This window comes from Ambystoma mexicanum, chromosome 9 (genome assembly GCF_040938575.1).
Source record: "Ambystoma mexicanum isolate Mex_15411 chromosome 9, UKY_AmexF1_1, whole genome shotgun sequence".
Classification (NCBI taxonomy): Eukaryota; Metazoa; Chordata; class Amphibia; order Caudata; family Ambystomatidae; genus Ambystoma; species Ambystoma mexicanum.
In genome coordinates this window covers 912,702,285-912,725,031 of record NC_090931.1, presented here as the reverse complement: position 1 = coordinate 912,725,031, position 22,747 = coordinate 912,702,285, and the positions used below count along the sequence as shown (strand labels likewise).

General features: G+C 48.9%; 1 protein-coding gene across 1 annotated transcript in view; it reads right to left on the bottom strand.

Annotated features, from left to right (window-relative positions):
* ITPRID2 (ITPR interacting domain containing 2) overlaps positions 1 to 22,747 on the bottom strand; it is a 289,925-nt gene that overhangs the window by 15,345 nt on the left and 251,833 nt on the right. The window contains exon 16 of the mRNA XM_069616077.1: positions 11,301 to 11,720. Within this exon, the coding sequence (XP_069472178.1) occupies positions 11,301 to 11,720 (420 nt within the window). The remainder of the gene's footprint in view (positions 1 to 11,300; positions 11,721 to 22,747) is intronic.

The following is a 22,747-nucleotide window of genomic DNA, read 5'->3' as shown; positions in this document are numbered from 1 at the left end:
TGCGCCTCGCGGCGGGGGCATTACCAACTCTGGTAATGCCCCGGGGCCTTCGTTAAGGCCCTCGCTTTGCTCGGGTCCTATAACTATAGGCCCCGCGCCTTACCTGAGCCAGTAATGTCCCCGCCGCTCGGGGCATATTGCTTAATTGGTAACACGCATTACCCATTTTGAAACTTCAATATTTTTGATGTGGCCGCAGCACTGAAATATGAAAGTAAGCATCTTTTATATCTAGTGTGGCCATGACGCCTCTCTTCTAGAGTAATGGGAAAACTTCTTGCAAAGTTGTCAGTCTGAATTTTTGTGTTTTGACACAAGTGTTTGCTGGTCTTATGTCGAGAAATGGGCGTTTTGTCTTGATTTGGAATAAGGAAGTACACCGAATAAATAACCCCGATTTACCTCTGATGCTGGGACGAGCTCTATGGCTCCCTTTTCCAGTAGTGTTTGGACTTCAGCTTGCAGAATCTGTTAATGTTCTAATGGTATTCTTGTGTCTTGGCAGAAGATTGCGTGGTTGCTCTAGTAATTCTATGCAATATTCGTCTCCCGACTGTTGACAACACCCACTTGTCTGAAGTGATTCCCATTTTTGGGTGAATTATGTTATGCAATCCCCTAGCGGGGTGACACTGGAAGGGGGGCTTGGAAGAGGGAGTCATGAGGACCGACGTGGACTGTAGGCCTTGGTTGGTAAACCAGGTACTGGACCTGGAGGTATAGCCGGAATGCCCTGATGATGTCTAGTACCTTTGGCCACATAAACCTCAGTGGTTGGAAAGGGAACCTCTTTGGTAAGGTTAACTTGTAGTTTGGCCAAATGTTTTCAGTGTTTTGTGCTCTTTTTTAGTGTCTAGAACATAGACTACTGCTTTATTAAATTAGACACGGTCTTCTACAGGCATGTTAAACAGTGTGGCTATCGCTTCTGTTCTAAAACCAGAATTCCTTTGTCACACGTGCCTATCCTCTGCAACAATTCGGCCAGCAGGTTCTGTGCATCAAGTGTATTCTTGATAACTTATGGTGGTTTGCCTTCTTATAATGTTTTGAGCAATTCTCACCCTAGGGGCTCATGAACACCATTAACGAGATCTTTCATGTGAACCCATTCTGTTCTATTAACGCTTGCCATGAGAGCTGTATTAGTGATGCTGATGTTGCCAATCTTTTCTCTAGGGCATACATCTTTTTTCTCGCCTTGTCAGGAGAAATTGCCGACCTGGTGTTGCAGCCCTTTCACGCATAGTACTGACCACTAGTTAATTGGTTTTAAGAAGCCCGTTGATGACCGGGATGTTGGGGGCGGGGAATTGCTGCTGGCTTAAAACACTTATTAATGCAAGGATGTACAACGGCTTTAGCTAGGCCTGGAGTGGAAATGGATGGTGTCAATCTTTTTGACAGAGGGTAGCAGGAATATACTGTACCATTTGCTTTTTACCATGAGAAAATTACCAAAATCTGTCTTCTTCAGACTCATGGGTTACAATTTTGAAATATTCTGCCGCCTTTTTAAGGAGGTAGTTATATAGGATTTGATCATCTATGGGAGATGATATGGGCTCATTCATAATGTCTGGGGATTGAGTAGTAAAGTCATCAGGTTCCGTACGTGGCTCTCCCTCAGCAAAATCTTCGGAATAAAGATCAATGATGGGCTTTTCATTATGGGGTTCTACCCTTGCTTTTTAGGTGGTACCTCCTCATCCTGTACAATAGCTTTATGTTTAATTGGACGATTATCTAACAACTCCATAAATTAGGCTATTTTAACGAATGTCTTCACATTTCTCTCTTAACCAAGCACCAATAGAAGGTGGGGCCTGAAATGAAAAGACCATCTTTTCCTCTTAACTGAGGAGCTTCTTTTTTCTTGTGCAGTGTATCCCTCAGGAGAGGGGTGGGGGACAACTAAATGTGTAGCCTGACTTTGGTGTTTCACCTGGCCTTGAAACAGTCAGTTTCAGTGCCTGTGTCTTGCCATGACTACCTCCAATACCGGTACCGAGTCCGCCCTCGTTCAATGGGGACTTACCGGTCCATTCCGACCTATGCGGGACTGGCAAGTTCCCATTGAAAAAGCCATTCCCCATTCCCATTTCAGCCACCATAGGGCTCAATGGGAAGGCGCTAATAACAGTTATTAGCTCTGAAGTCCCTTAACGGGCTGCGTCCATAACGCCTGGTAAAACCAGGCATTAAGAAAGGGACCCGCTAAGGGACCTCGGAATAGGGCGCAAAGGGATTACCGGCACCAATGTCCTTAATGCTGCCTGGTATCCCTTTGTGCCCACCTCGTAATGAGGCCCTTGTCCCTTTCGATGAGTGCATCGAAAAACAGGAGTGAGCATTGAATGTTTCTGTGTAGTAGTATGCTTATGTTTTCCTGGCTTTGTAATACTGTGCACAGACCTTGTCCCATGAGGGTGTTTTGTATGTTTGGCCTGGTCGCTAGAGGAAGCCTCCACAGGAGAGCATGACGCCTGATGTTCGGTGCTGGGACCAGCCCTTGGTAATCTTCAGGTTCATTATTGAAAGTCTGTGTCACTAACGAAATAGGGACGGTCCTGATCTGCTTTGGATTCCTCTGCCTCAACGGGTTATTCCATGGATGAGTCAGCTTGCATCCCATTTGCCGCCCATCATTTCGACCATCGATCCTTAAGCGTCTTCAGTTTGAAGAGCTTACAAGGCCGACATTTACTATCCTGGTGGTCTCTTGGAAGACAATAGTTAGACGTTGTGTGCATCTTTCCAGGGAGATTTTCGGTTGCCTGTGTGACAACATTTAAATGTAGTATTCTTTATTATTAATGCTGCTGGACAGTCAGACTGTAGGTATTAAGGGTCTGATCATCACAGGCAACAAACTATTTAGAAGAAATCTGCGACGTGATGGCAGGACAAAATAAAATAAAACACAGAGGACCTAGACGTATGAAGGATCATGGGTACAGCACACGTCACACTAGAGAGTATTACAGACTCACCCAATCAACATCCCTTTTCAAAAAGTAAAAACAAATCATGTAATACTCTGCACCAACCCCTAGTTGTAGGCCTATGCAAGGCATACAATCCTAAGCAGATCCATAAGCCAGCTCACTTGCACATATACCTAAATTGTGTCATGGTTTGAGTAAAATAAACTGAACATCTACTAGAATGCTCTCCATCTCTGGCACCAATCCTCTTCCAGATGTGGGGGGAACTTACCCTTATATTAACAGTTGAAATGATAACAGATATTGGGCAGCGGCATGCTGGGCTTTTGCCATTCTGCAAAATAAACACTAAATGTTTACAAGGTTTCAGGATTAACAACCAAAAGTAATGGCTACTTCGCTAGGTACGACACCTCCAGATCTTTTTGGAGACACGTTTTCTGCCAACTGTTTCCCTTTTATTTCCATATAAATTGACCTAAACCTCCAGATCATGGCTGAATTTCCTTTTGCCGTTTTCATTTCTTAGCACATCATCCCTTATTGGACTGTTGGATCACTCCCTTTTGGCAAGAACTCATTAAAATAGAATCATTCCTCACAAATGTATCGCAACTCTCCACTACACATCATGTGCATCAGCCAGAAGCTAGGCATGGAATGTTCCTCCTTTACAGGTGTGACCCACTTTGTTTCGATCAGACTTGGAAGTACCTAATTACAGAGAACAGGACTCTGGTTTAGAGGTTTGATCCCCAGCCCAGCGCTGACAAGGATGTAGTCTACAAAGGAGGAGGGGACGCCGTGCCCACGCTCATTTAAACTTTGCCCTGGCTGGTGCATCGGATACTGTACAAGCATTCCCTTTATTAAAATTGGGGCTCCATCCCAAGTGTCAAACATCAGGATCTTGTTTGCATACAGTCAGTGGCATAAGTAGAATTCCTTCCAAATGTTTTCTAAAAATGGATGTGAGACTATCAGCAAATACCATCCCAAGAATATTTAAGAACAAGCAGCCAAGGATGCCCATACATAAACCCAGGTAGCAGTAACTGGCAAAGGTTTGCAGCGTGGGCGAGTCTTTCAGAGCTGCTGATACTTACTATGTGAACATTGGATCAAGTCGCTCACACAGAGCAGTTTACACACTTGGTTTCAGACAATTCGGTCAATGGATGTCATAACAAAACAATCCTGGATAGTACCCAATGATGGGAAAATAATCTAAAATGGTTTTCAAAGCTTGGGGAAACAGTCAACATGAAGAACAGAACATTCATCGTGGGTTAATCGTCAGAAACCAAACATCTAAATCCAGCGGACAGTCTATGAAACAGAAGTACTGAAAATCCACACACTGTTGATGCATCCAACTCCACAAGGGCATGCCATAGCCAGATAGCTTGCTCTGGCTGGAGCTGCTCATAGTCAACATTTCTAATGTACTAGTGTTCGAGCACTGGACTAGATTTGGTGGGATTTAGGTTTGTCATACATGCTATTGTGTGACATTAGTATAACCTCAGCCCAGTTTAGGATGTGTTACTTGTTTGGGGCAGAGGTTTATGCACATGGCACAGTACAACAGTCTCTTCAGTATATAGCTGCTTCAATAACCACAAGCAGAGACTGGTTTTCAACAAAACACGGAAATGAAAGTCAGTCAACGGTATGCTATCCTGAAAGTTCAATACATGGTGTACTTGCTTCAGTGGTTTGGAAGGTGGTCTGAGGGGCCTTCATCATAACAAGATAAGGGTGGCAGGAATAGAGCATATCAGTTTAGCTCAGTGATGGATAAGGAACAAGTTACTTACCTGTAACTGTTGTTCTCCAGCATGGGTCTGGCATGGATTCACATGCTCATGAATATTCCCCGTCGTCAGGCTGGGAATCCTCGGTAAAGAAAAAAAAAACAGTATCAGTTTCGTTTCTGATCTGTCTTTCGTAGTAATAACCAATCACTGGTCTCTGCGTCATACTGACCACAGCCAATGACTGCCCTCTACCTAAGCACCGCCTCTGGCAGCCATCTTCAGATTTGGAAGCACGTGAAGTGGCAGTATGACCAAGTGAAGAGCCGCAGAGGGGTAGGCGGGAGGGTTCGCACGTGAATCCATGCCAGACCCATGATGGAGAACAACAGTTACAGGTAAGTAACTTGTTCCTTCTCCAGCATGGGGTCTGGCATGGATTCACATGCTCATGAATAAAGAATACATAGCAGTACACACATGCACAACCACGGGAGGTGGCAAAGGCTCAACATTAAGCATTACATCAAACTCAACATTAAGCATCTTACCTCCTCACCAGGCTCACCTCAGCCGAACAGGTTGCGCAGCACTGCTTGGCTGACCCTGGACTCCTCCCTGGAATCCCGATCGACGCAGTAGAATTTCGTGAAGGTGTGCGTCGACCTCCACGTAGCAGCCCTACATATGTCCAGCAGGGGCACACCAGAAAGGAACGCCGTGGTAGCTGCGATCGCTCTGGTGGAATGGGCTCTCGGACGGCCAGGCAGCGGTCGGTTTGCCAACCGATGACAGTACATGATACAGCCGGAGAGCCATCTGGAAATGGAAGCCTTCGAGAGAGCCTTCCCCTGATTGACAGGTCCAAAGTTCACAAAGAGTTGTGACGTCTTCCGAAAACACTTTGTGCGGTCCACGTAGAACTTCAGCGCTCTAGCCACATCCAGCGAGTGCAAAGTCCTCTCAGCCGGCGACGAAGGCGACGGGAAGAACACAGGCAACACCAAGGGTTCGTTGAGATGGAAGTCCGACGGTACCTTGGGCATGAAGGAGGGGTGCGTCCTGAGCACTACCCTCGTGTCGTGAAAAGTCAAGTACGGGGCCTTGCAGGAAAGGGCCTGGATCTCTCCCACCCGTCGTGCGGAGGTGATGGCCACAAGAAACGCTGTTTTCCACGACAGAAACTTCAACGGGGCCGAGTGCAGAGGCTCGAACGGAGGTCCCATGAGCTTGGTCAGCACCACGTTGAGCTCTCACGCCGGGGCCGGAGCCTTCACCGGCGGGAACGATCTGAACAGTCCCTTCATGAACTCTTTCACCAGACGATGAGACCACAAGGACGTCCGCCCCTTGGTTCTGGTGTATCGGGAGATCGCAGCAAGATGAATCTTGATGGACGCGTGTGCCAGACCAGCTTTGGCCAGTGTCAGCAGGTACGGCAGTACCTGGGGAGCCGTAATCCATAGAGGGTTAATCTTCTGTGCGTGGCACCAGACAGAGAACCTCTTCCATTTGTGTCCGTAGCATTTAAGAGTCGAGGACGCCCTGGCCTTTGCAAGAACCTCTCTGCAGTCGGCCGGTATGTCGTATCCCCCAAACTCTAGCGCTGCAGGAGCCAGGCCTGCAAGTTCAGCGATTTCGGGTCGTGGTGGAGGATGGCGCCTCCTTCCCTGGAGAGTAGATCCGCGTCCACCGGCAGCTTGATTGGCGGGGACGCTGACAAGTCCAGAAGGTCCGAGAACCATATCTGCCTCGGCCACGCAGGTGCGACGAGGATCATCCTGCAACGTGACCTCTTGAGCTGGTTGACGAGCCGGATTAGCATTGGCAAAGGAGGGAACGCGTAGAGGAACAGGCCCTCCCAGGGGAACGAGAAAGCATCGCCCATGCTCCTCGCCTGGGGAAACCTGCTGGCGAACCTCCGGCACTTGGAGTTCGTCGCCGTCGCGAACAGGTCGATCTGGGGTGTGCCCCACCGTCGGAAGAGGCGATCCACTAGATCCTGCCGTAGTTCCCACTCGTGGCACGAGCGCAGCTCCCTGCTGAGTGAGTCGGCGATGGTGTTTTTTATCCCTGCCAGATGAAACGGCACCAGAAACATCCTTTGGGCGACTGCCCAATGCCACAGGTCCTGCACCTCCTTGGACAGTGCTGGGGACCTGGTTCCGCCCTGTTTCCTGATGTAAAACATAGTGGTGGTGTTGTCGGTGAAGATCCTCACCACCTTGCCCTTGAGGGACGGAAGGAAGGACCTGAGGGCCCAGAACACTGCACGGAGCTCCAGGACGTTGATATGGAGGGACTTCTCCGTCGGGAGCCAAAGGCCTCTCGTGTGCAGATTTTCGGTGTGCGCTCCCCACCCTTCCAGGGAGGCATCCGTGGTCACTGTCTCCTGGTGGTCTGAGGTCTGGAAGTCCATGCCTGCCGTCAGATGCGCGCGGGTGCCCCACCACCGGACCGCTCGGCGGAAACTCTCGTCGAGTGTGATCCTCTCCTCGAAGCCATCCGTCGTTTGGATCCAGCGCGCGTCCAGGAACTCCTGCAACGGGCGCATCCGGAGCCTGCACATGGGAATGAGGTAGATGCAAGAAGACATAATTCCGAGGAGGGACTTGATGGACCTCACCTTGGCCATGTCAGAAACCAACATCCTCTGTACCTTGCCCAGGATGGACCTGGTCCTTTCCTCCGACGGGGAGGCCAGAAGGGACACTGTGTCGAGCTTCGCTCCCAGAAACAGTGCGTTTTGCGTGGGTACCAGGTGGGACTTGGCGTAGTTCACGGAGAATCCCAGGTCCGTGAGAAGGTGGACGGTCCTTGCCGTGTGCTCCACGGCGAGCTCCCTCGTCTTGGCTCGGATGAGCCAGTCGTCCAGGTAGGGGTAGATGTGGATCCCCTCACGGCGCAGCTGCGCTGCCACCGGTGCAAGGCACTTGGTGAATACCCTGGGTGCCGACCGTAGTCTGAAGGGGAGGGCTTTGAACTGGTAGTGACGCCCTTGGACCACAAACCTGAGGAATTTTCGGTGCCCCTTTAGGATGGGAATATGGAAGTAGGCATCCTCCAAATCCAACGACGACAGGAAGTCTCCCTCCTCCAGCTGACCCAGGACGTGCTGGAGGGTGACCATCCGGAACTTCTGCGCCTTGATGAACTTGTTCAGATGTCGCAGGTCTAGGATGGGGCGCCATCCTCCCGTCTTCTTCTTCACGAGGAAGTATCTTGAGTAAACTCCGGAGCCCCGAAGCCTCTTTGGGACGAGTTCGATGGCGCCCTTCCTGAGCGTCGCCCTTACCTCCAGGAGAAGCTGAGGGACGTGAAGCTCTTTCCTGGCCACGGGGGGGGGGGGGGGACACGCGGGCACCTTCTTTGAAACTCGAGCGCGTGGCCCCGGGCTAAGGCGTCCAGCACCCAACGGTCGGTGGAGATGGACTCCCACACGCTGACGAAGCTCGCCAGCCGGCCTCCCACCGGGGTGCTTCGGTGGGGGCCCGACCCCACGGCCGGTTCAATCCTGTTTTGACGAGGCTTTGCCGCCTTGACCTCCTTGGCGACGACGGCGGGGTCCGCCAGACTTGCCTCATCCTCTGTAGGCCTCCTGAGACGACGAGCGGGCCGCTTGACGGTAGGTGGAGAAACCGCCGCCGGAACCTTTGGAGGCGCCCTTGCCTCCGCTGCTCCAAAAGGGCGTCCGTCGTTGCTGCAGAACCCCAAGGGCCCGGGCCGTCTCAGTGTCCGCTTTAATGGCCTGAAGGGAATCGTCCACTGTTTTCCCAAACAGGTTGTTCCCATCGAACGGCATGTCCAGGACTCTGGTCTGTACGTCTTGACGGAATTCCGTAGCCTTGAGCCATCCACGCCGCCTAAGGCACACGCCGTTGCCTAACTGGCGAAACCCAGTGTCGGCGATGTCCGTCGCAATAGTGATGGCGTGGTCCGACGCCACCTCACCTTCCTGTAGGATCTCCAGGGCATCCGCCCTCTTGTCGTCCGGTAGGAAGTCCAGCAGGGGAGCCAGTTTGTACCATAGCTCCCTGTCGTAGCGGGCCATGACAGCCAAGGCGTTGGCCGCTTTAATCGTCGTCGCTGCAGACGAGATGACCCTGCGTCCCATAGCGTCCAATTTCTTTCCCTCGCCGTCCGGTGGGGAAGTCGATGTGGAGGCCGCACCCCCCCGCTTTCTTCCTGGCCGCCGCGGAGACGACGGAGTCCGGGGTAGGCTGCGCCCGGAGGCACAGGGGGGCCGCGTCCAGGACCCGGTACTTCTTCTCGTACCGGTCTCTTCTAGCTGGCGTCGTGGAAGGGTTCTTGAGGAGGGCGAGGCCCTCATCCCAAATGTCGTCCAGTAGAGGCACCGCGAGGACCGTCTTCCTCTTGGCCTCGCGCCGTTGATAAAGGAATCCTTCCTTTTTCTTCTCCTCAGGGCAGAGTTGGAAAAGCTCGGATGCCCTGGCGATCATGGAGTGGAACGATCCAATCTCGTCGGGCGGAGAAGCCCTGGTGGGAGGTGACGACGGTAGATCCTCGTCGTATACCTAGTCGTCCGTGCCCGTCGCTGCCTGGGTCAGTCCCCGTATCATCCCCTCGGGTGGACGGGGAGGAGGGCTGGACGGGGCGCGACGGCTGAAAAGGAGGTGGAGGGTGAATCCTCCTTTTCTTGGGCGGGGGAACACCAGAAGGTCCCGGTTCAGGATCCCCCGACGGGAGAGGTTCCTCCGTCGGCAACGGTAGTCTCGTCCTTATCTCTGAGCATAAGGACTGTAGAGCCAACAAAATGGCCGCCGAGTTGTCTTGCGGCGCTGGCAGAGGGGAATCGGACGGGCGATCAGTGGCCCGTCGGCACCCTCGACGATGTCGTCGTCACCTGCGTCGGGATCCATCCCGACGGGCCGGTCTTCTTCCACGCCAAGGCCATGGCTTAAGACCTCGATCAGCTCTTCCTCCGAGGTTGAAGTCGAATCTACGACGACGCCCTGCCCCCCCTTTTTCTTCCCCGCCGGGGATTTCACGGGGGTCCTATCGATGGGTACAAAAGAGGACTCCCTCCGAGGTGGCAGGGAGACTCTGAGCCCCGAGGTCGCCACCACTGGTGTAGCCTCCACAGGCTGAGCCAGGGCCACCGTGACAGCTTCGATAGAGGGCTTGGCCGGATGGATTAAGGCATTCACCACCTTAGGTGCGCTCACCGCCTTATCCTTGAGGGGGGGGGGGAATACTGCCTCGCTCCCCCTCTGATGGGGCCTTAGAGCTCGACCGGGGCCTCTCCAGGAGCTTCGCCGGGTGCTCGCCCTTCCTCTTACCCGACCCAGAGCGTTGGCTCGTGGCTGAAGGTGCCGGGGAGGGTGCGCCCTGCATGGCGCCCGTAGAGCCCGACCGTCGGCGTTCCCGGTGCCAGCGGACTCGCGGTGCTTGGCCTTGTGTTGGACCCCCGTCGCCGGGGCGTCCTCAAAGGTCTTAGAAGACCGCTCGGATTTCTTCCTCTTCTTCTCGCCTGACGGGCTCTTCCCTTCCAGCCAGTTGGCGAGACGTTGATGGCGGTCCTTCATGGTCCGCTCTGACATATTGCCGCAAAACGCACAGTCCTTCTCCACGTGCGTCTTGTCCTCATGTAAGCAGTAGAGACAAAAGGAGTGTTCGTCCTCCTTAAATTCGTTCTGCAGCTGGCATCCAGGGCAGACCCTGAACAGCTTTCCGGGCGTCGAGCTTCCCTTCTCCTGGGCCATGTCCGGGCCTGAGAAGCTTCTGGAGTCCTCCAAAAGCATAGCTCGACGAATTCTTCACCCTTGAGGGGCGCAGACGAATCCGACACGGGTCCCCGTTGATCGGATGGAGAGTCGGTGGAGCTTGAGGCTCTTTTGACCGAAAAAACGAAGTTTTTTAGAAAAAACGTGAAAAAATAGCACTAACGCTCGAGAGCAATAGCACGAGGATCCCAACACATGAACGTGCGGTAAAAATCTGAAGATGGCTGCCAGAGGCGGTGCTTAGGTAGAGGGCAGTCATTGGCTGTGGTCAGTATGACGCAGAGACCAGTGATTGGTTATTACTACGAAAGACAGATCAGAAACGAAACTGATACTGTTTTTTTTTTCTTTACCGAGGATTCCCAGACTGACGACGGGGAATATTCATGAGCATGTGAATCCATGCCAGACCCCATGCTGGAGAACCTGTTCCTCCACAGGTGTTTTAGCTTACTACTCATTATCCATCACCTTTGAGTATACTTGTTAGTTATGGTAAGGTTTGCAGTCCACGACATCTGGGTTGGCAGCCACTGGCCTCAACATTTCTCCATCTAGCCACCCATCATCCTTTGACCTAGCTACCAAAATCCAAAAATATATATGCACACCAGAAATATTTTAGATACCAGCAAAAACCACTGTTACAATGGCCTACATATCATTTCAGGGTGGTAGGATTCTTTATTAAAAACAGAAATCCGGGAAGAGCCAATACTTACCTGTACTGAAAAAGTGGTTTGAAATGCCACTCACACATCACATCCCATCAATTGCAACATCTTGGAATCGCATCAACATAAAACTGAACTACAACTTTAATACTGCTCAAGAACAATTATTTCACTGACCTCTCGTATAACCTGTTGCAGCTGATCATTCTCGGCAGCAGTCCTCCCATTACCCACACTAGCAGATGCGACCAGAGCTTTTTCTTCCTCCAATATTGAGCTCTCTGGCTCTTCAAGGCACTGTATGCCTATAGGTTGTTGCACTGTGCCGGCTCTCACAGGTGGTGCCGGCGTTAAAGCAACCGAAGCTCGATACATAGGTTTGTGTTGCGGTGAACAAGGCTTGCCCTTTCCAATATGGTCTGAAGAGCTGAGCCTTATTTTCCTACTTCTTTGGGAAAAGCTTGAACATACAGATGAAGCATCAGACGCTAGATGGGACGAGACCGACTCTGTGCCTTCTGCTCCAGTTTCCAAACCCATGTCAACAAGTCCCAACTCGGATTTTAGATACGACTGCTCCCTTATAAGTTCAGAGACCTAGAAAACAAAGGGATACATTGTATTTTACAGCAAAATAAGTAATCCAAGTCTTAGTCCTAGTAACAACAAAATATGTTAAAGAAAAAAACTTTTGACAAACATACTAGGTCTGGTCATGGAGTTTTCATGTGGTGAATATCATTTGTTGCCATAATATGGAACTTTACATCAGACTAGTTACTCTGGGGGGAGATGGGGAGAAAGCAAAGCCTCCATACACTGGGACACTTCAGAGTGAGATGCAAATACCTACATTCTCAAAAATCTCATTAAAAATACATTTTGTGCCAAAAAATAGGCTAGGGCACAAAAAAAGGTACAACTGTACCAGACACTTGGCAGATTACAGTGTTAAATAGTGTAGTGTTTGTTGCACAGAATGACAAAGCAATCGATGTAACAATGGCTGGTCATGTTTGTCATGATGTTTAGCTCGGACATTGGTTCTGGACGTTTTCTTTATTCTGTGTGATCATACTGGATACACCTACATAGTTTTTAGGGTGGCATAGGCAATGCATTTTTAGAGAAAAACCTTGGATAACATACATCCCAACTATTGCTCTTTTGAATGGGCATGGACAATGTTTAGCACTAGAATTATACATGTTTAATCAAATGTATTGGAACAGCAATCAAATTGTGCTGAATTTCAATGTAGGAAGTGATACCAGCATCCTCACTTGGAGGTGCCCCACTTTTGAAACCTGCAATGTGAGGCGGCAGTGAGCATGCTTTGGAGAATGATTCAGGACTTGCCCGGCCAGTCCTTCACCGGGCAATACGTTCATCCATTAAGTGTTCTGCTGTTGAAAGTGGTCCTAGACTGCTTTGTAACATGTCAGTACAAAGGGAGTTCTGAGCAGTGAACCTGTGGCGATTGGGGACTGATCTTCCCCCGATTTGATTGGCCCGTCTAGCTTCAGTTCTAATCTTATGCGCAACATTTAAATTAATTGTTTAAAAGGTGTGAAGACATTCTTTAAAGCAGGCCCTAAAAGAGTTACTATATGGTACACAATTCTTAAGAACACTTACTGCCTATAGATCCAGCTTTTCTTTCAAAGGCAAATTTCACAACCTCCACACTGCAATAGCAAATTACATCTGTGCAATTTTCAGAGTGGCCATGAAGCAGAGGTCAACACATGAGTGGCCAGATTACGGAGGCAGGGTGCACGTCCATGAACAAGACTGCGCCTGTCTGAGCTTGAAATCCATGTCATGGCATTCCAAGGTGAAGCATGCTTGAGAAGAGAGTGGGAGCAGAGGCTGAAAGGTAGCCCACAGCTAATGTCAGTCTGTGTTGTATGGGAACACGCCAGTCAGTGTAGCTGCTTGGGAAGCAGCGGGAGAACCACTGCAGTGCTGTGCTGGTGTTGCCTGGGCAAAGAGCACCAATGATGTCACTGCTGGGGTGATTCCGGTCGAGTATGTAGCTCACATTAAGCAAATAGGCTGCATTGTTACAGTAATTTGTCCTACAAAGTATTTGGCTCAACATCAGGCATTTGTATTACCTGGGATGATCCTTTGCGTTTTGCTGTGTGCATCAACTTTGCTCGAAATGCAATGGCGGTTGCCCGTTTGTACCTGGTGCTTCAATGTGTCAATCACAACCACGCCAGGTCTCAAATGCATGAAGCAGGAGGAAGCCATGTTCACTAAAACTATTGCCAGGTGTCTTGTGAGCAGGGGATGCTGTATGTATGTGGCTGTATGAGGGGGACTAAGATGTCAGGGGACGCGGATGTGACTGCACTCTAGTAGAATTCTATCCCCCAACGGACTATCAGACGCAATCCAACTGAAGATTAACTTTTGGGGCCTGTGGAAACCTGAAGGGCCTGATCAAAGACCAGGGAGGCACCTAAGAAAAAGCAGGTCATCAAATTGGCAACCCCTGCAATCATCTCAGCTGGTCCCCAGCCATTCAAAAATAGTGTTAGGAGTCCAATTTATGGACTCCTAACACTCCAGAACAGGAGATCTAGGGCTAATCCCCAGCCTCTATGATCCACACAAGGTTCCCGCACATCGATGCACTGGAGAGACCGTGCTGAGCCATAGAAATGCTGCATCCAGATCTGCTAAAGGCAGACTGCCAAGACTACTGTTCCCACAATTCTTCATTCGAAAGGATCCTCTGTTCTTAACATCTTTCCACACGGCCCTGGAAATAAAACCCGGCTAGAGAGCCCAAACCCCAGAAGCTGTATATTGGCCAACACCACCATGTCATAATTTCCGATAGTGCTTGGCATCTGCTAGAGTTCCATAACCTGCTCAATTTCATGCACACTTTTACATCAGTGCCTTGCCAATATACCGAAACGTTACTGTGCAACCTTTTCTCCTACTAGTTTCTTGATATGCTCAACCTGTGGATTCTACGTACCCGTTAAATCACCTTGTACCCAAGCTCCCTATTCTTGTGCTGACAACTTAAAAGCCCCCTTCAACCAGTGGATGTATCTAGGGGTGACATGCTAAATCCTTCTACCATTTGAGATCTAGTGCTGGACAGTCAGCAACGTTTGTAGTGTTGCCCGACACATGATACAACCTTAAAACCCTTTGTCTCAGTGAACAGCTTCCCACACATTTCTCCACGACCCCCCCCTCTACGACCCTCCCCCCATCTCCAGTAGGTGTACGGAAAAACTGCATCCCTCAACAGTGTGGCACTAGACAAACCGCAAGACCCACCAAACAGGTTGCATTATCTCCTGCACTAAACGGTGGCCACTCAATAACTTCTCAAGATCGCACGATGCGTCACTATGCACTCTGTGCTGATTTTATGCATCTGTAAAATTTACATTAGCACAGCACTGATATTGTACATGTTTGAACAGTACTTTGAAAATGGGAGCAAGGGTGAAACTTTTAATGTGAAATTTTACGGTCCCATGGGCAACCTTTAAAACAAAATATTTCTAGTTGTAAAAGTATTTTATCTTAACTAAGGAATATTGAACAATGTTTTATAACTGTACTATCACTTTCCAATGGTCTACAATAAAAAAAAAAAAACAACACACTGCCGGACTGAAACGTGCCTCCAAGTGGAGCACCTTGCCATTGAGCTATCCTCCCGAGGCATTTGCAGTAGCTAGCCACGCCCGAGCCCCTAGAAAATGTTTATTTACAGAGAACGGACCATCCGGAAATACCCCATGACAGGGCTTCATGAGGGCATACAGATACATTGATTGGGGAAAAAGGCTTAATAGAAATATACATACACCAGGTTTTAAAAAAGAAAACAGTTTTAAGGCAACAAGGTGGACACCAAGTCCGGGTCTTAACATGTGGAAAGGTGTGGCCAAATGCCTGAGAATTTGCACCTTGGTTGTGGTACAGCCCTGACACGAGGAATACGAATAGACCTTCAACAGATTTACTAAGGCTTTTGATGGACACTTGAAAGTCCGCGGGAGGTGACGGATGAGCGGCAAGCAACACATTTATGGATTGTGGTTACAACCAATAAAATTGCTGCACAAGCCCTTAAAAAAATGGTAAGGATTGTGATGAAATGACCACTGATCTGCAGGAGAACATGGATACGTTGCACTTCCTTACCTACTCAGGCCCACATTACTACTATAAACCAGCAGTGAACAATCCAAGGTGAAACCAGCACAACATGAATGGTATACCTCCGTTGCCTGCAAGGTAGCGTGGGCCGAGCACACTAAAGAGGGGTGTGAACCAGCACGGCGTAATCCAAAACAAGAGCACTGGGGTGCCAACGTAAAAGAAATGGCCAATCAAGAGTCCAGCTAAACTAAAAATATAACAACATATAACCATTAAGAATAACAACCCAGCCATGTAAAGGAATACACAGAATATGCATACCTTTGGACGAAGACGGGGGGCCTGCAGGCAATTGTCTTTGGCAACAATGTTCAAATGCAAGGATGGGTCGTAAGGTAGACTGGGGAATTAAATATCACCAGTGCCCTTTAAACCAAGCTAGGGGTCCGCACTACCAATTATACCATTTCGAATTGTTCTGGGAGATCAACAGGCACTAGACAGGCTTTTAGGTGCTTTATACTTGTTGAGCCGTGTGCTTCAAATGGGTCAGGTTGGCATCAAGACTGTTCGTGTTGGATGCTTTCCAATAGGTATTGTCGCAACTAAAAAGATTCAAAGTGGTTTGAAATGTTTAGAAGATCCAGACAGCTCTGTGGGTTTTGCAGTGGCTCAAAATAACTCAAGTGGCCAAATCAGCTTGAAAAGCAGTCTCGAGCGGAAAACCGAGCCTTATGATCCTTTGCTAGTGGGTTGCTTTGGGACCCCATGCAAGCTCCCATAGGATACGGTAAGCCCTCTTGTCTACCCTTGCCAACCCGGAAGGTCGCCAGGAGGTTTTTTTGGGGGTGGGGGAAATGTCGGAGGGGACCCACTTCCAGTAGGTGAGTCCTTGGTACCAGTGTCCAGCTAACAGGCAGGCCTTCTCCAACCAGGTCACTCCAAATGTTCCTCTGGTGAGGCTGGGAGAAATAACTTGCTCCATCCCTGAAAGCTTCATCTTCACCTCAATGGCTAAGAACTCTGGGCAGACAGTACCCCAGTTAAGTTCCAGAGAAACTATTTTGATGTCCAACGAGGATTCCCTGAAGGCCCTTATGTAGTGATTTTTTTCCACTGCAGATTGGTCCATTTCAAGCTTTCTGAACGAGTCCAAGCCATTCTGTGTTATGACAGTTTTTCTAAATATAAACTAAGGGTTTAGCAAAACCATACAGCAGACAGTACAAGACTCCACTCTTAGTATAAGGCTGTACCATCTGAGTATTTGGTAGCGTAGACGGAGCAGCCAGGCATATTTTAGGAGGGAGAGAATGCAGTAGGAAAGTACAAAGAACATGTAGTATACCAAGGGTTCAACAGAAACACGTACAACCTGAAGTATTATTAAAAAAATGAAGGTTTATTTTAAATACATTTAGGCCAAGTTAAGTCCTGGGGTAAGTAACTTGTCAGAGTCAAACACATTATAAAAACACAACACAATTCTTTCAAGTACACAGACCAAAGCATAGACCTTGTTCAGAAAACTAACAGTATTTCTAGGGAAGTCACACCTTATCAAACCCATTTAGTATAGGACACACCTATTCATGGGGAGTAAAACCATCAGTTACTTTTAGATTAGTTTACAGTAAGTCAAGGGTAGTCATGCAGGGACACTCAGTTAAGGAATCACTTATTTCTGAATAGTGGTACACAAATGTATGGAACAGTATGAACCTGTAACTACATTCAGAATAACACAGTTATACCAGGTCAGTAAAATCTTATGGTGCAATATACAATTACAGTTGCTTTTCAGATCAGTGGACCGCAGACCAAGGTAAGAATAACTTTCTACACTAATTTAGGATTGCACCAGGCATAAGGCTTTCTTAAACCTGAAGAAATTGTATTTTCAAGAAGGACAAACATTTTTAAAAAAGACAACTCAGGTCCAAAATCTAATAGTATTAAACGGCCTTTGCAGCCTCATTATGAAGCCACTATTTGCTGAGGAAAGGTTTGTATATTTGGATTACCACTTGAAATGAAAATCCAGGCGACCATTTAAGAGCATTGGTAGACACCATTGCGGAGTGACTGTACAAAGTGAATGGAAATGTGCCATACAAAAATGCATTTTTGCAAAGTTGGTCATCTACATATGGAAGACCGATTAAATCCCCAAATAAAGGAATTGATATAGGTTATGCTCAGGGGATAGCCACACATTTTGGAGAGGGTTTATATCACTTGCAGAAGTGGAAAGAACCATAAAATAAGTCGAAGAACATTTGAAAAATAAAATGCCTTTGTTAAGTGGCTGAAATACCACATTAAAGTCAAAACAAAACTAAAAGGGATCATCAGTGATGTGCGACACCCGAACCCATGTCTGGGGCTAATCAAGCAGTCATGTTTTCTAGTATTTAACCCATTAATTATCTGGCTATGACGTGCACCAGGTTGCTTAATACGCACCTGTGTAGGTTGTGGGCAGGGGGTGCAGGTGCTTTGACCACTGTTGAATGAGAGCCAAAGTAGTGAAACAACATCAGCCATCGGTTGTGGGCAGGGGGGTGCAGGTGCTTTGACCACTGTTGAATGAGAGCCAAAGTAGTGAAACAACATCAGCCATCTTCCACAGCTGTATATCAGGGATAATTTGTGGGCTAAATAGCGTCGAGAGATGAAAATTGAGGTTTTGGGTGGTAAAAAGCAATGTGCTGAGATGCTCTCAAGTACAGTATCTACTTTGAGCCAATACTGACACTCCACCCGCAAGCCTGGGAGCAATCCTTCCTCTCCCTAGAGCTTTTAAAGAACCTTAATATTCTGCTCACTTATTTCCCGTTTTTCTTTCCGACTCAAAGAAAACTGCCTTCTTGAGCAAAAACACCACTCGCAAGCTAGAAAGCGTAACACACGTTGCCGGCTTGCGACATTGGATGACGGTCAAGCTAGTGAAATAAGGTCACCTCTATTGACATTTCCCAGTCACCAAAAATAAAAGTATCTGTCCATTTATATAATCTAAAAACACTCACACTTGAAGCTAGCCCTAGCATAAAACGAAAGGTGGTTACATTTTGGTAAAACACTATCCAAGCTGGTATAGTCTATACCTGTTATATCATTTTGACGCCAAATACCTGTGGCCCAAAGATGCATATAGAACGAAAGAAATCCATATACATGGCTTGCAAATTATGTCGGGACACCTGTAGTAAGCCTTATACCATCCCACAACTGTACAAATGATAGTACAAATAATACTTCACTTGATTGCATTTACATGAAATCAAGAAAAAGCAAATGTCAAGTGTGGTTTGTGCTAAACGGCGGTTTCTCTAAATAAAGGAGTGCACTCGGTGCCTTGCCTGCGGGGGTGGGTGTTCATGAATCAGAAGTGGTTAGACAACTAGGGAGAGGTAACATGCGTTGGTGCCATAGGCGTTTGTTCCCACAATGCATCTGGATTAGAACAGTTTCTCAATAGGGACACATTTGGATTGGCAAACCCCCTAATCTGCTTGCATCAATGGTTAAGTTAAAGGATGGTTTAAGTGTCTAAAGCCGACCAGTAAACCTATCTACCAAGAGCACGGGAATTTACATATCAAGCAAGTAACGTAGGTGACAGGATAGGAGTGCATAAACCGTGGAAATTGATGCAGAACCTCAAGTCACAGGGTTCAACCCACGTCAGGTATAATCGCCCATAAATTCAGCCTGCCGCCAGCCCCGAGGAAAGAACAGCAGCCTCCTTCAGCAACACGAGGCTGCAGGAACAGTGCCTACATCGGCCTCTGCAAGGTAAGCCCTGTTGGGCTCTGTGTGCTCGTCAGCGCTACCACGATCCTGAGCGGAGAGCGCTCTTCCTCATGGAAACTATCCTGATCTGCCCAATACTGATCGTGCAGGTCACTTGGTGAACAGCACAGACCCTTTTGTGTGCATCTGGCTTATTTCGGCAAAGCCTATGTATTCTGGGCCAGGCCTGTAACACCAGCATGGCTGCCGCCTAAGGCATGCATCGAGTGCCTGCCCTGTCTCACCATCCTGCACTGTGATTCGCCACCTCCCCCTCTTTCCTCATCCAATCATTCTGCTCAAATGTGAGTGATGGCTGAACTGTCCTATTGCCACCTCCACCTATCTCCTTGAACCATAACTGTGCCGATCCTATTCTGCCTTTTCTCACTCAACCTCCTACTTTTCTTCACTGCACTCTGGTTCTACATAGGTAAATTCATTCAAGTTGTGCTTCATCCTATTCCATCACAACCCTGTGTGCACCACATTCATTTGTGATCCTTTTTAAAATCGTATCTAGGTGGGTGTGCTTTACATCTTGCATACATTTTGTGCACTGCATTGTGATCCTTTTTATAATTGAATCCTGCAGCTTCATCTATTGCTCTGCATTTGTATTTGTGCCCTCATTACTACTAGGTCACCTTCATGTAAGGGACAGGACTGTGCAGTGCAAACCCCCTACCCCCTTCTTTCCTTCTCTCACCTATCCTGAGCCATGAGATGGCACTCCCCATCTCTCCTATCTTCTCAAACGGCTACACCATCACCTATCCAAGGCAGACATTCTGGGAGCAAATCCTGGCCTTCCCATCGCAGACACCCATGTCAGCACGCATCTTCCAGAGAGATGTTTACCAATATCCTTTTCTCTGTACCCTCTCCAGACCTATGAACTCCCCACCTCTACTTTCTCCCCCTTCACGTCCCCTTTCATAAATGGTGGCACGAAGTGGGTAGTCCTCTTGGCAGGCTTCTTCTCGTAACGCTGCATCATTAATGTCTACCACACTGGCATTAGCCTGGTTCAGGGTCCTCAAGCCAACGAGGTCGCTAGACAAGTCTAATCTATGAAAGCCTCATTAAAACAGGTTCAACCCTGTTCCTCTAAAACCATCAAGGACCACATCGACACCCTCGCTCTGGCCCTTGCTGATTTTTGCAACCACTGCTTTGCCTCAGGATCCTTCCCCCTCCCCTCTGAAGCACTCCCTTGTGCATCCTCTTCTCAAGAAACCCACAGCTGATCCTTCTTGTCCAGCTAACTATCGCCCAATTTCCATTACTCCCTTCCTGGGCAAACTCCTGGAAAAGTTGGCAATCTCTCAGCTTAACCTTCATTCCAATTCTGTTAGCTGTCTCCATGACCACCAGTCTGGCTTCAGAGCTGCCAGAAGCACGGAAACTGCTCTCCTGAACATCCGTGAAGATCTGCTCTCCAACCTTGACTCTAACATTTCCTCTGTCCTCATCGATCTCTCTTCTGCCTTCGACAAGGTCAACCATACCATCCTGCTCAACCGGCTCCGTGAAAACCTGGGTATCACTGATCAGGCTCTGGCCTGGCTGACCTCTTTCCTCTCAGATCGACCCTCCCAGGTCCAACTTGGGTCCTTCCTTTCATCCATCTTCCTCTCTACCTGTGGTGTTCCCCAGGGGTCTAACCTCTCGCCCTGGCTTTTCAACCAATACCTGCAACTCTCACCCACTGCATTGCCACTTTCTGCTAAAATTTCCAGTGCTACGCCGACAACACATTTTCAGGCTGCCCTCTGCCACCTCCTCTCCCCCTCTCATCTCCGAACGACTAACTACCATTCAAGATTGGTGTGCCGCCAATGATCTTTGTCTGAATGCCAGCAAGACGGAGATCCTCCTCATCGGCACACCTTCACCATCCTTTCCCCTCACTCTCTGGCCAGCCTCCCTTGGCCCTACTCCTACCCCCACCTGCGAGGCCAAGAACCTCAGGGTCAACTTTGACTCCACCCTTTCCTTCTCCACCCACATCTCTGAGGTCTCTAAAGTCAATTTTCCTACTTCACCTCCTCAGAGGTACTCTGCCTTTCCTCTCCTTCCCACAGAAGCTCATGGCATCCCAAGCTCTGGTTCTCTCTAGGTTGGACCATTGTAACAGCCTCTTTCTAAATCTACCTGCCTCTACTCTCCGCCCTCTGGAACTAATCCAGAACAGGACTGCGTGACTTGTCCTTGGCCTCAAGCCCTGGGATCGTATCTCTTCAGCTCTGAAATCTCTCCATTGGCTCCCAGTGGATGCAAGGATTAAATTCAAAACCCTCTGCATTGTCCACAAGGCTTTCTGGGGCCTCGGTCCAAAATACCTTCAGCTATCCCTCCGCAAATACCTCCTCTCTTGTGCTCTTTGCTCCTCTACCTCCAACTCCCTCAGGGTCAGTCGTATTTCAAAGAAACGAGCTGGGGGTAGATATCCGTCTTCGGCTGGGGCCTCCCTCTGGAACAGCCTCCCTGCCACTCTAAAACTTGAGGAGAACCATCTCCGATTCCAGAAGCACCTCAAGACCTTCCGCTTTTCTTCTGCCTTTGCTCCCCCCTCTCCCCTGCTGATCTGTTCTCTTGGCACTGTGCACCTGGTCACCCCTCTGTCCTCCGGGCCAGGGCCCTGCAAACCCCGGCACCCTCCCGCACTGCCTCCGAGCCACCCCATGCACTGGGGTCTGTATCTGTACCCATACAGCCCCCCCTTTTTTTGTCCTGCACTTATCAGACCTACCATGTCTGCTGCCTTAAACTTAGCACTTGTAAATTGCTGGCTGCACTCCCACTGTTTGTTGCCTTTATTATTTATTTATTGTTATTTATCTTTTTCTCCTCTGCTTCGCACTTTCCACTTCTCCCCCCTTCCATGCACTTTTCCCCTCCACCTCTCCCATGCACTTGCACATTCTGAACGTCACGGGGCCTAGTTAGTTCGCTGTTTTGTTCTCCACTGCTCCCCTCCCTTGCCTTGTTGCGCTCTGAAACACTTGTGTACGAGCGCGATAGAAATAAAATATCAATCAATCCACCTGGTCTTTGACAGCATCCTGCCATCCCTCGTTAACTTTCTTCCTTATCCTGCCTCTCCCCCTACCACTCTCTCTGTCGCCCCTCCGACCCCCTCTCCGACTGAAGTACCAAGCCCCTGTACTCCACCTCAGAAAAGCCTCAAAGGCAGAGACCATCTCCACCTGGCGACTTAACACCCACTCAGCCAACAAACACTCTGCTGACATCTGCCTCCTTGAAGACACCGACCTAGACATTCTCACTCTTACCGTGACATGATTCAATGCCAGCTCAGTCACTGCTTTTGAGTCCCTCCTACCTGACGGCTTCAAGATGATTTCCAAGCATCGACTCTCACCGTGCTGGAGGTGGGGATGCCTTAATCTGTTTGAGTGGGTTCCTTCTTCCATCTTACCCACTCAGCTTTACTCTTCCTTTGAGAGCCTGGTATGCAAGATTGTCATCTCTCCCTCTTCCACTCTGACCATTGCTACCATTAACCGGCCTCCAGGCACTACCTCCCTGTTCCTCTCTCAATGGGCCGATTTCTGTTCCTCCTTACTTTCATCCTCCTCCAATCTGCTCCTCTTGGGCGATTTCAACATCCTATTGGACTCCCCCTAACACAGCATCCACTATTTTCATTGACC